The sequence below is a fragment of the Myxine glutinosa genome (genome assembly GCF_964187855.1).
Source record: "Myxine glutinosa chromosome 7 unlocalized genomic scaffold, kmMyxGlut1.1 SUPER_7_unloc_1, whole genome shotgun sequence".
Lineage (NCBI taxonomy): Eukaryota > Metazoa > Chordata > Myxini > Myxiniformes > Myxinidae > Myxine > Myxine glutinosa.
Window position 1 is genome coordinate 230,033 of NW_027616354.1, and position 13,692 is coordinate 243,724.

General features: G+C 43.0%; 1 protein-coding gene across 1 annotated transcript; it reads left to right on the forward strand.

The window, feature by feature from the left end:
* Positions 1 to 997: 997 nt before the first annotated feature.
* LOC144888910 (protein mono-ADP-ribosyltransferase PARP14-like) lies at positions 998 to 13,167 on the forward strand. The gene is made up of 4 exons (XM_078768605.1): positions 998 to 1,132; positions 3,385 to 3,633; positions 7,552 to 7,788; positions 12,090 to 13,167. The coding sequence occupies exons 1-4, from the start codon at positions 1,105 to 1,107 to the stop codon at positions 12,755 to 12,757; spliced, it is 1,182 nt and encodes a 393-aa protein (XP_078624731.1). The 5' UTR covers positions 998 to 1,104; the 3' UTR covers positions 12,758 to 13,167.
* Positions 13,168 to 13,692: the final 525 nt, after the last annotated feature.

Here is a 13,692-nt window from a genome sequence, read left to right on the forward strand (position 1 = left end):
CCATTACAAGTTGAGACAGCATGCATCCCTGTCTGACTCCTGGACATCTTAGCACACTTAACAATTATTAACCCGTCCTCCCTCCCCCCACACAGCGGGAGACGAGGTTTGCAATTGTGTGTGTGTGGTGTGTGGTGTGGTGTGTGTGGTGTGTGTGGGGTGTGTGGTGTGTGTGGTGTGTGGTGTGTGTGGTGTGTGGTGTGGTGTGTGTGTGGGGTGTGTGGGGTGTGGGGTGTGTGTGGTGTGTGTGTGTCGAGGCCATAACTTTTTTTTTAACCATTTGAGCTTTTGTCATAATTTTTTTAAAACCTTTATTATGAGAATATGGAGAAAATAATAAAAATGATGAAAAAAATGGGTCAAAATGTCAAAGGGCAAGATGATCGTGACTATAAATAGCCTAATTAGCCCCGCCAGAGTGTGTCAAGTGTGAAACGCCCCATGTTTTTTTTTCATCGTTTGTGTTTCTTTATTTATTTACCATTGAGCATCAGTGAGACTGTGCAGGCCATAACCTTTTTTTTAACCAATTGAGGTTTTTCCATCAAATCTTTAACAAAGCTTTATTATGAGAAGAGGGAGAACACAAATGAATAAAATGTACAAATTTTTTTCACTGTCGTTTTCATCAAGTTTAGTTTAAGTGCAAAGCGGAAACTTTAGGATGGCATTTTGAGATTATTTATAGTTCTGTATTTGCTGCTCCGTGCAAATGATGTGATACTGCACCTCACGTTATATTAGTGCCAGACAAGAGTTTGGTTCTGGGTTTGCTGGTTGGTAATTTTGATGAGTTTTACTTAGATGCATATTCATCCGCTTATCTCTTGCCAGTTGCGGGACACCCAGAAATGTTGCTTTTTTACAATTTTTTTCTCTTTCTTCGATGCAAAATCTAGTTTAATGCACACGATATTTCACTCTGCTTATGAGCAAGATCATGTGTCAAATCAATGAGTTTATGGTAAATTTATATTGTCTTCATTCACAGGTGAAAACGATATTCTGATTCATTGTGATGGCATTGATGGGGAAAAGCAGAAACTCCTCTTTGAGGGTATTTTGCATCATCGTGTTGAGTTGTTTACCCTCAAACGGAACACCATGCTACTGACTTGCCAGACTGCTGAAGGTAGGTGCTCCACCACAAATAGGTTTTTGGCAAATGTTTTCAAAAATGTTGTAAATTTTAATTTGTGTGCCCTATAAAATACTGCTCAAAAGAAAGCACCATTTCTTAATGATTTATATCTGAAACATTATTCTTTTTTTGTATACTAAGTCGAGTCTCATGTAAGAGCTAACACATAGTAGTACCACCTTCAGAGGCCATTTTTCCCCGCAGAGCAGGGGGTTGGCCTTTTTCAGGCACCATGGTCCGCATTTTGAAGCAATGTTTTACAGCCGGATGCCCTTCCTGCCACCAACCCTGTTAGTCGCCTCTTGCGACACACAGGGAATTACCAGTGAACTGGTACTCAATTTGCCGACATTGGAAGGATGACAGGCTGAGTCAACCCCCGTGGCATTAATTCAGCCGTAGACCGGGATTCGAACCCAGGATCCGAGGATCCCAAGCCAGCACCTTAACTGCTAAGCCAACACCAGCACCCGAACCGCACATAGAACATATAATAAAGAGTGCAGGAGACAAGAGGAGGAGAGAGGGGGTATTTGGTAGTTTTCCTGATTACACATTATTCACACCAAAGTTGCTCGGTACAGGCACGTCCGTTGTATTTTTCGTGTTAATTTTTTTGAAAAGTTAAAATATTTTTTGTATAAGTTTAGCGTTGTACCTCATAAGTATATAATGTGCATAATATCTCCTGATAGCACTTTTGAAAACTTTTGCACATTCATTGTAAATGATAAAACATCAGCGAAACACGTGTGACTAATTTGTTTGTTGCATGCATGTTGAATCGTGAGTCAGTTAGCTACGAGTTTGCGCATATGTGCGCACACCATTCTCTCGTGTCCGCGGTTCTGCCACTGATGCCCTCTGGAGGTTAGTGCAGGAATTCCCATTTTAGCAATAACTCGTTCACAGACATCATGGGATATTTATTGTTCACCAACTGATCAGGTGGAATACCAACGAAGGATAGACAACTCAAAAGTATGTGCGCTACCTCTGCACCTTTTTGTCTTTACCCCCAATATGCAAATAAGACAATTTTAACATGTAATGAAAACTTCAGATGTGATCACTTGCTAAGCAAGCAGTTGTTATCGAGCATTATTTTGAAGGAACAGTTGTCCACAATTGGACAGTTATGGATGGATTCAGATGAAACTTGGTGGGTAGGTTGTGTGCGTGACAAGGACCAATTGGTTCCATGTTGGTGAGGATCCGGTTGCGAGATTTATATTTTCACGTGATTCTTCACCATTGATTGGGCCAAAAACGATAATATAGCACAATATTTCAAATGTAGGTCAGTCCCATGGAGGCACGATAGTCCTTTGCTGAAGAGTCATGGCAGGTGAGAGAGGTGCCAACACCAAGCCAAGTGGCATGTTGACAATTGAAATCACCACATAGGAGGAAGAGATAGTTGGGATGAGTGGTTAAAAGTTTGTCCATGTCATTTGAGAGAGAGATAAAGATGGAGTCATCACTGTTGGAAGGACGTTACAACACATAGACAAGCATGATTTGGGAAAAGAGGGGAAGTCGTAGCCAGAGGTACTCCTGGGATTTGGGAGGTGTAATAACAGTGCCCACGAGAGAACACGGGATAACAAGAGAGAACACGAGAGAACAAGGGAGAACATGGGACACAAGAGAGAACATGAGAGAACACGAGAACAAGAGAGAACAAAAGACAAGTGAGAACAAGAGATAACACGTGAGAACAAGAGATAACAAGTGAGAACAAGCGAGAACAAGCGAGAACAAGCTAAAACACGTGAGAACACGAGAGAATACATGCAACACCTTTGTTTTTTAATGTAACCTTTATTTGGGATCAAATGTTACAGTGGCTTGACGTTTACATCTAACATTGGTGAAGGCATATCTTTCAACGTGTCTGTGTCAAATTCTCTTTTCGAGTTAAAGTCTTTGGTATGACTCGTCCAGGATCGAAATCGAACCACCAACCTCACAGACTGAGTAAACCCTCTAACTACCACCTTTTTGCTGAAGGAAGCATGTGCTACTGCAAAATATCCTGAAGGTTAGGAGTATTCGCCTGGTGTTGGCTGAACAGTTAAGGTGGCTGACTCAATATCATAAGGTCCTGAGTTCAAAACCACTATTGGAGTTCCTGATGAGTCATTAAACCTTTGATACATAAAAAGCTAGAACACTGTTCAATGTTCAAATCGTGTTGTATATTCTTCTTTTATTTCTCATTTTATTTTGCTTTGTTTCAGAAGTTAATACAATTCTAGCAACTGGCAAGTACAAGATTGATGGAAAGGAGCTTCACATTGAGGCTCGGAATGGGTCCAGCTTTGACATTGATGCTTATCATGTGAAGCTGGAAGGTCTGGATGAAAACACACCATTAAAATTGGTTACATCGTTCATAGAACAGAGCAGTGGATGCAGTCACCTCGACTTTAATGTGGATTATGCGAAAAATGGGAAAGCAGCTATCATTACTTTTCTTCAACCTATTGGTGAGAAATATTGCACAGCACAACGCTTTGTATAAACTTTGCAGCAGACTTGGCATGTGATGTTTGTTTTGAAACGCTTTGCTGTTCTTTTTCCTGATTACTTGAAAATGTTTAAACTTCCACTTCCGGTTCCTCTGGTGAGGTCGTGTTCTTCCAAGCTCTCCACGTCATCGAAGTTAAATATTTTCCGTTTGTGTTTTTGCCAAATATCTACTGTTTATTTTTCTGTGTATGTGTCTCCTGTGTGTTTCTAGTTAGATCTCGGTTTGTAAATCGTGCATACCTGTGTGTAATAGTCGTTTTGTTAACGCCGCGTTTGGGGCCTGGTCCCTCGAAGCTTCCCTGTCTCCTCTGTGGTTTTTGTTGTTTATTTACGTTCATTCTTTCACTGTATTTCCTTTTTCTTTTCACCCCATACTTCCCCCCGAACATCTTAACCTTTGTTTAAAGTCTTAATACAAAAAAAAAAAAACTCAAAAAAAAAATCTTAATAATAATTTCCTTCTCTCCTCGTGGCTCCTCTGCCCAGACCGCGACCATTTGTTGTCTCACCTCGCCCGTTTTCTCTCCTTCCTCCATATCTCAATCCTCTCCAGCCGATACCTTTCCAATTCTAGTTTTCACCATACTCCTTCAACCTATCTCATTCTTCCTCAAATCCACTTTCACCTAACCTTCAAAAAAAAAAAATATATATATATGTACAAAGAATTAAAAAAGTTGGCTCCTCCTCCCGTACTAATACAATTGCTTATACACCTCCCTATTCCTTCGTTCTCTGCTCACCTGGCTGTCAATCTTGTATTCTTCTGTTCCTCCTTCTGAACCTGTTCTGGAATCCTTCATCCACCTACGCCCTGACGTCAGGGAATTTTCCCAGATAGTTTTCACGGTTTTGTTTAAAAATGTTTAAACTTTCCCCTGCAGTGTTGCATTCTGTTGCATATTATAACATGCTTTTCTTCTTCCTCTTTAAAAGGCTGTCTTCAATTTCCTCATCAAATCACTCCATTTCAAAAAAATAATTCAATCTCTTACAGTTCTTCCTTTCTACATCTTACTATAATTCACCAAATGTCCGTCCGTCTGTCTGTCCATCCATCTGTCCGTCCGTTCGAAGGTACCGCATAAATGGCTGAACCGATCGCAACAATATTTTGGGTGGGTAATCCTGGGATCTCCAGGAGTAAAATAGGCTATATTGTTTTTCCAATTTCAGCTTTGCCTCCAGCATTTTCAGGTTTAGACTCCCGCATAACGTTATTTTCCCGGGTGCCGCATAAACGGCTGCACCAATCGCTGCACAGCTGCACCGGATCAGACTCCAACAACCGAATCGAATAGGATCGGATCGAATCGGACAAGGCAACAGATCGCTGTCTCCATCGATCTTGCCAAGGCCGTAACACCTATCGGCTCAAAATCCATTTAACTGTTGACTTGGTAGTTTTTACAATGAAGGATACACGCATCGGGAGTACATACGATATAGCGATTGTGAATGTGACAGCTCTGAGGCATCTTTCGCTTCGCATCGCAGTGACGGTGAGCACCAACATGGCGGCTGTAAGATTAAAATCTGGCTTCAAGCCCCCTCACCACCCAAAGCCTTCAACCAGACATACTAACATGCTCCTCCCCCTTCATTCCCGTTCTTCAAAGCAAAGCGGTAAAAATTGTTGTATCACCATTATATATAACGAGCAACGGTACCCGCCCTAAGGGCGGGGCTTCAATTGGGGGGCGAGATTTATAAAAACATCCGTTAAATATCACACGCAAATCATCAAAATCAAAACAGTATTTTTAGAATTTCAATTTCAAAAAAACCACATTGAAGTGTGGTGCTGCGCACACAACTTGCTTGCCAAAGATGACTTGCTTGACTGACTTGCCAGATGACCCGGCCGAAACACTCCCTGGCGATGGGTGCCGGTCTGGGGGGTGGCGGGGCTGGGGGGTGCCGGGGGTCCGACCGCCGGGCGGCGGCCTCGACGCGAAGGAAGAGCCGCTGGTGGGGGTGCCGGGGGTCCGACCGCCGGGGGGCGGCCTCAACGCGGAGGCAGAGCCGCTGGCGGGGGGTGGTGCGGATCGAGGTGGGCCGGCTTGAGGCGGTCCATGGAAATGCGATCCGGGGCACCGCCGATGTCGACCGTGAAAAATTTGTCCCCGGTCTCTAACATGCTGAAGGGCCCATCGTACGGGGGCCGTAGCGGTGCCCGGTGGGCGTCGTGCCGGATCAACACGTACTTTGCCGTGCGAAGCTCCGGGGTGACGTGGGAAGGCGGGCAACCGTGGTGTGCCGTTGGCACCTGGGCGAATCTCCGGGTGGTCTCCTGAAGGGCGGAGCGCTGTTGTGCCGCGGAGCAAGGAGCCGTGGAGTCGGGGATAAATTCACCCGGTACCCGCAGTGGTTGCCCAAAGACCAGCTCCGCCGCAGATGTCGCCGCCAATGGGACGGCCTTCGGCCACCGTGTGGTGTGGTCGACCATGGTGAGGAGGTGGGTGAACCCTCGCGAGGGGGGCAGAGGTCCCACCAAGTCGACGTGCACGTGGTCGAACCGCCGCTCGGGCACCGTGAATGGGGCCAACGGTGCCTGGGTGTGGCGGTGGACCTTTGCGCGCTGGCACGCGAGGCACGTCCTGGCCCAGTCGCGGACGTCCTTCCGGAGGCCATGCCAGACTAACTTTGCCCCAACGAGTTTCTGGGATTCCCTCGCGCCAGGGTGGGACAGGCCGTGGATGGCGTCGAACACCGGGGGCTGCCAGCCAGCGGGCACGATGGGGCGAGGCCGGCCGAGGGAGACGTCGCATAAGAGGGCCGTGCCTTTTGGTGGAGAAAAAAATATAATGATGATGTCATTGGTCACGTGGTTAGGCCGCCATATTTGTTTTAACACAAAAGCCTTAAAAACCACTGAAAACATGTCCTGGCGAGGGTCTGCAATCTCCAATTGCTCTTTCTCGTTTATTGTATGTGTTATGGGTCCGTTCATGTTTTCGTGTGTAATGCGTTAGCTCTTACACGAGCCTCGACTCTGTATACAAAATATATATTTAAAAATTCGAAGATTTTTCAAGTGTATTGGATTTTTTCAAGTATTGTTTGCTTGTTTTTGTCTCTCTGTCAATCTGTCTGCTTGCTTGTTTGTCACTCACCTCCAAGTCACAATTGTAAACCTATAATCATGAATAGCTACTAAGCTGTAGAGGTAGTCACAACTGAGAAGCCTACTGATTTTAGGTCAAAGGTCATCTTGAGATCAAATTTCTAAAATCGTTATTTTTCATCCGATGGACTTCAAAAATTTGAAACAGCATTTGCATATTGATTCACTGAATTGGGAAACCAATTATTTTTGAGGTCAAAAGGTCAAAGGTAAACTTATGGTTGAACTTCTAAAATCATACATTTTTGTCTGAAAAATTGTCAATTTTCATCCCTTTAACTTGAAATTAAACAGCAATTGCATAGTGCCTCACTGAATGGGGAAAGTAACTATTTTTGAGGCCAAAATGTCAAAGATCAACTCTCGGTCAAACGTCTAAAATCATCAATTTTCATCTGAAAAATTATTAATTTTCATACGGTTAAACCGAGCCTTGATTAAGATTGTCAACTTAAATCTTAATGAAATGGACACTTTGATGTATCCATGGCAACTTTGTTCAATGTCTGAGTATGACACTTAGTCCTCCTATCAAGTTTGGTTGAGATTGGATAAGTATCGACCGATTGTATCGCGGTCAAAAATCCTCAGAAAGACAGACTGAAAGACTGACGATTTTGACAATGTCTGACGATTTGGATTATGAAGACACCAAATTATGTATTTTGGTATTATTTACTATGAAGATGATTGGCAAACTGATAAGAATTGGTGTTGTGTTGATCCATGCCTGCACTTGTTTTCTCAGCATGGAAAGGTTTTCAAAAGGCCTGCTCAAGTAGAAAGCTCCATAATCGAGATATATTGGCGACTCCAATGCAAATGACAAAGTGGTTGTTTGTAGAAGGACTTCCAAGCAATATCACCATGGCAGCTCTACATCAATATTTCCAAAGAGAAGCAGAAATCTGTGGTGGAGATATTAACAACATCTTAATGACAAAGGACAATCAAATGGCATATCTGCAATTTGACAGCTCTGAAGGTAAATTTTAATCTCAAAATGTTATTAATATTTTGTTATGGGATGTTCAAATGTGAATTGAAACCTTCCACGAAACTCAATGAAAGAAACATTTTCCTTCCTCAATGAAGGAAACAAGTGTCGTGCTCTTAATTTTTCGAATCATCTTCTTGGCTTTATTCCTTTTGCTCTCAAGAACTGCAAGTTGCACACAAAAATCTTCCATACGAAACTTTTCCATTTCAGCTTTGTTTGTTTTTTCAGTTTATTACGACACTCATCATGCACTTCGTTTTAATTATTCAAAATCCCTTTCTACATGGAGCTGTAATTTTTATTTTTATGATAATTACCTCCACCACCGAAGGTTTACAGAGGTTATAAAAGGTGGACGAGGTTATATTTACCTTCTTACACCAAAGGTGGACAGAGGTTATGTTTTCACCTCTGTCTGTTTGTGTGTCTGTCTGTTTGCCTATGAGCAGGATATCTCAAAAGATTATGGATGGATTCAGACAAACTTTGGTGGACAGCTTGGTTAGCTGTGTGACAAGGACGAATTGGTTTGATGTTGGAGAAGATTCGGATCTGGATACGAGATCTGGATTCGGATCGGGAAGTGATTCTTCGCCATTGAAAGACACAAAAATGATATAATACTGTATAACACGATAGCTCAAGACATTATGGACAGATTCAGACGAAAATTGGTGGACACGTTGGGTGTCTGCCAATGACGAATTGATTCGATTTTGTTGAAGATCCGAATGCTGTAATTTTTTAAGTGATTCTCGCCATTGAGAGCGAGGTCTAAAAACGATATAGAGCATGATATTTCAAAAAGTTATGGACGGATTCGGACAAAATGGACGAGTTGGTTAGGTGACAAGAACAAGTCGATAAGATTTTGGTTAAGGTCCGGATGCAGATCTCGCCGATTAGTGGGATACAAAACATCAACTGTTCAGCCCGTTGGGCAATACCTCTAGAACAGTGTTTGTCTGTCCATATGTCCCCACAAGCGTACACCAATCAGAGCTGAGGATCTGGTCACATGATGGGGAAGCATTTTGTAACCATTACAGTTGCATATTTTACTAAAAGGAAATATAATAACCTTCTGTGGAACGTTTTGGGTTCCCAGCTGGTGTTGTAAAGTTGGTAGGAGGTTTCAGAAATTCCTCAATACAATTATGATTTTGAAATGCAATCGACACAGATCTTGCTCCAAAATCCGGAAGTGAACAGATTATGAAGGTTCGCTGGGTTTATAATATCTCAATGCAATCATGATTTAACATTGTATTTTGATATATTAATACTATAGTGCTAATTTGTGATTGGAATGATGAATGATGCTGTTTGGAATGAAAATATAGAGAACGTGCTGTCAATGCCTGACGTTCAACTGAAGGTGGCACAGGAACGTGGATTTTATCGGTTCATCGTTGGCCATTCACCCTTTTTTAACCAAGTCATTCACGAACCGGTTGTTGATGTCTGAAGTCAAAAAAACTCAAACTCCCCATACTGCTAACTATTGTATCCCCATACTGCTAACTGGTATACCCACCCAGGTCATCCTATCCTCTTGAACGAAAGTATGAAACAGACTCTGCTATGGACGGCATTGTTAGACTATCCATCCTGTTTTTAATGGATAACATTTAGAATCTATAATAAATAACATTTTAAAGCCATTTAGAATCTTAATCTTTCGCGGTTGCCGAAGACGATAAGAAGAGGCCATCACGTCGGGGTCACCAGTTTAGCGGTTGCCGAAGACGATAAGAAGAGGCCATTTCGTTGGGTACAAAAGGTTGTTTATTGCACAGAAATCTCCAGCAACTGCTAGCGAACGGAAGTCGTAACGGCTTATATAAAACCAAGAACCCTCTTCGGAGGGCGTGGCTCCAACAGCCGCGCGTGCGTCACGACGACACAACCAAACGCCTGTGTGCGTGGGTTAGACCAAACCCATCGCAATGGTAACCATCACATGCGGATAAGTTAACCGTGGCAAGTGAATAAGGTAACCACTACAAATCCATCATTGTTTCCTCATTTGAGTCTCATCCTTCCTATTTCATCATCAGTCATCTGCAGTGATTATGCACTATAAAAGATCCAAATCATCCTGACAGCAAATTTGAAATTGACCAAGGGTTACATAATTAAGGTTGTAGCGCATTCATCAGCCCCCCTCCCCAAGGGGGTTTTCTTCCCCGAGCAGGTTTTCCCCGCCATTGCCGTCAATGGGTTGCGTGTTGAGGTGTATAGCCATATTAAGTTAGCTTTGTCGTGACGTTTTTCCAAAGACGCTTTTAATAACAAAATTAATGATAATCGCATATTGTTAATGTTATTGCAAAACAATATGAATACTACTAATGTCCGACTTCCCTCAAGGCGTTTTCTGGTGAGTCAACGTATATAAATAGCTTATTACGGCGTTTTCGTGGGAGCAATGGCCTCTACCAGAAGTAATGAACATTATTGAACAGTCATGAATATTATGAACCACAAACACGTATGATTAGCTTTTTAAACAGTCGCTAATGCTCTTTATAGCACTAAATAAAGAAATTTGGAGGAATCCTGACATGTGTGAGATCGTTCACTGAGTGAAGATCTCATGTACTCTGGGTACCCCATAAGTGTTGGGTTAATAACATGACCCTTCCTGGCGCTAACGTGGCGTTTTTCGTAGTGAACTTTTGAAACTTGCTCCTTCTGTTCAACACGGAACTGAAAGGGAGAAAGCTCGGGTTGTGCTCATTTACCAAGCAGCTAGCTTGTGCTTACCAAGCCAGCCGTTCCTTAACGGTTTTGAATGGAGTGCTTGCTCGAATGCTTAAACCACCTGGCGATCTCTCCACAAGGAATGTGGTCAATGGACACACACCCAAAGTTATTGAGACCCGACCATAGATCGTCTGTGAGCTATTTACCCCAAAGAAAAATGACCATTCCTGCCACTTCCATAGTGAGTGGGTGTGCGAGTGGTGTAAATGACAAAATTCATTTTAAAAGGCATTATAGCAAGTTCAATTTTTCTTCACAGTGTATGGAAATATGTCTATGGTGGTTTGACCTTGCAGTCTTTTACATGTTTGCATTAGTTATATCCCCCACCTGTGTGTATTGCAAGTGGACAAAGTGAGTGTGGACAAAATCACAGACTGGTCAAACAAGTGGAACATGTCTTTCAATCCTGCCAAATCTCACTCTCTTACTATGTCTCTCCGAAAAGATCGACTGGACAACCCTCCCATCTACTTTCTCAACAATCCTCTCCAAGAAGTTCTGTCACTCAAGCTTTTGGGTCTCACTATCTGCCATGATCTTTCTTGGGAAAACCACATTTCCAAGCTGGCCTCCAAAGCCAGTCGCCGACTGGGCATCCTCCGTCGTGCGAAGTCCTTCCTCGGCACACCTGAGCTCCTCACCACTTACAAGGCTTTCATCCGCAGCTCAATGGAATACTGTTCTCCCCTATGGGCTGGTGCTCCTGCCTCACACCTGGCTCGGCTTCACGCTGTTGAATCCAAAGCTTTCAAAATCATTGGAATCTCCCGCGATGAAGCTATCTCTGAGGGCCTTTCACTCACTCACCGCAGGCAGGTAGGTGGTCTTTCTGTCTTCTACCGACTCCTCTCCGGCCTTGCTCCCCCAGCTCTCTCTGTGCTCTGTCCCCCAAATATTCCTACAGGTCGCACAAGATCTGCCAGCAACCCTCTGATGGTTAAACTGCCGAAATCTCGGCTCTCTGCTCACCTTCACTCTTTCATTCCTCTTTTCTCCCGCCTGTGGAACAAACTCCCACACTCCCTTCAATCCCTCTCCTCCCTCCAGGTCTTTAAAACAGCTGTTCACCACCATCTCTTATCTTCCCCCATCCATAACCTTGATCTTTTCTACCCCCACTAATTCACCCCAGATCCACCTTGTTTGAAATTCCAACTTATTTCCTGGAAATCCTGGCAGTGTCCATATGTTTATACCTCTCCCACCCCCCCCCTTCACATGCCTCCCCCCCTTCACATGCCTCCCCCCCTTCACATGCCTCCCCCCCAAAGCCCTCTCCCTCCCACAGATCTCTCGATGTCTCCATGTCTCTCGGTCCCTGCTCTCAAATGTTGTGTTTGTGTCCTTCCCCCTCTCTCCCCATCTTGTCTACCGCTTCCGATGTTATTTGTTTTATGTGTCTGTTTGTCTTTCTGTGTGATTAATGTTCGCTCTTTCACGAGCCTCGATCTTGTATACAAAAAAAAACCCCAAAAAAAACAAAAAAAAAACCCTGATTTGTATTTACCTTGCAGGTGCAAAGCAAGTTTTGGCGAAGAAACATTGCCTTGAGCAGACATCTCTACAGATGTATCGATACAACATAGAAGAAAATATTGTAGTTCGTGGATGTAGAACTGTAGATGTGGAGTTTCCAAAGAAAGTGACATGCCATATCGACCACAACATCTTGAAGTTGATGTTGAAGAACTCCGTCTTCACAGAATACATTGAAAGAAAATTTGGGAGCATTTCTGCACAATTGCTATTTTACCCGCCCACGTCAATTGATGTTATCCCAACATTTAATATTGGAACAATATCCTCTTTAAACCTTTCCCAGCACTGGAGGAGTGCTGTCCATAAAATACTTGAAGAAACTATGAGCAGATTTGGTGAAAAAACATTTGCTGTCAGTCATCCCGAGGTTTGGAGCAGAGCATGGGAAGAAATTGCACCATTAATGGATAATTCAAGAATCATCAGTTTCGATTTATCTTCACTGAATATACATTTGCATGGTGAAGTGAAGGATTTAAGGATTACTGGTGAGAAATTACAAAAGGCAGTTGAAAAAGCTCATCAAGATATTCAGCTTGATCCCAATTACATCGAAAGAATCCCACATCTGGAATTTTCAACACCAAATTTCAACACCAAAAAGAAAATCTCACTAAGTCGTAAAACAAAAGGTTTCATTTAAAAGTCTGAAATACAGCAAGCTACCAATGAGAGGTTCGAAGAGAATTCCATCACTGCATTCATCACTTGTTCAGATGAAGTTTTACTGCATTCAACATCAGATTGTTTGAAGATTGCAGAGACTTTCTTGGGAAAATTGCGATCTGTAAAGAATGTTAGAAAGTGCCTCATTCCAAATACGGAGAGAATATGCACATAGGAGCACACCTGGAGCAATATTCTCAAACTAGTGGGGTCACCCCACACACATATATACCGACACATACATGCATTCACACACATATATACATACACAGACACACACGTACAACCACACACATATATACATACACACACATACGTACAACCACACACATATACACACACACACACACACACGCACACACGTACAACCACACGCATATACACACACACACACACACACGTACAACCACACACATATATATATATATATACACACACACACACACACACACACACACACACACACACGTACAAGCACACACGTACAACCACACATATATATCCACACACACACACACACACACACACACACACACACACACACACACACACACACACACACACACACGTACACCCACACACATATAGACACACACACACACGTACACACATATATACACACACATGTACGCACACACACATATACACACACACACACATGGACAATCACACACATATATACACACACACACACACACACGTACAACCACACACAAAAAATATACACACACACACACAACCACACACATATACACACACACACACACACAACCACACACATATACGCACACACACACAACCACACACATATACACACACACACACACATACACACACACAACCACACACATATACATCCACACACACACACGTACACCCACACACATATAGACACACACACGTACACACATA

Bases quoted from the DNA above. Each gene is read 5' to 3' on its own strand.
- LOC144888910 (XM_078768605.1), top strand. From the start codon at position 1,105: ATGCTACTGACTTGCCAGACTGCTGAAG. The intron at 3,634-7,551 runs GTGAGAAATATT...TTGTTTTCTCAG, and splicing joins TACTTTTCTTCAACCTATTG to CATGGAAAGGTTTTCAAAAG. The intron at 7,789-12,089 runs GTAAATTTTAAT...TTTACCTTGCAG, and splicing joins GCAATTTGACAGCTCTGAAG to GTGCAAAGCAAGTTTTGGCG.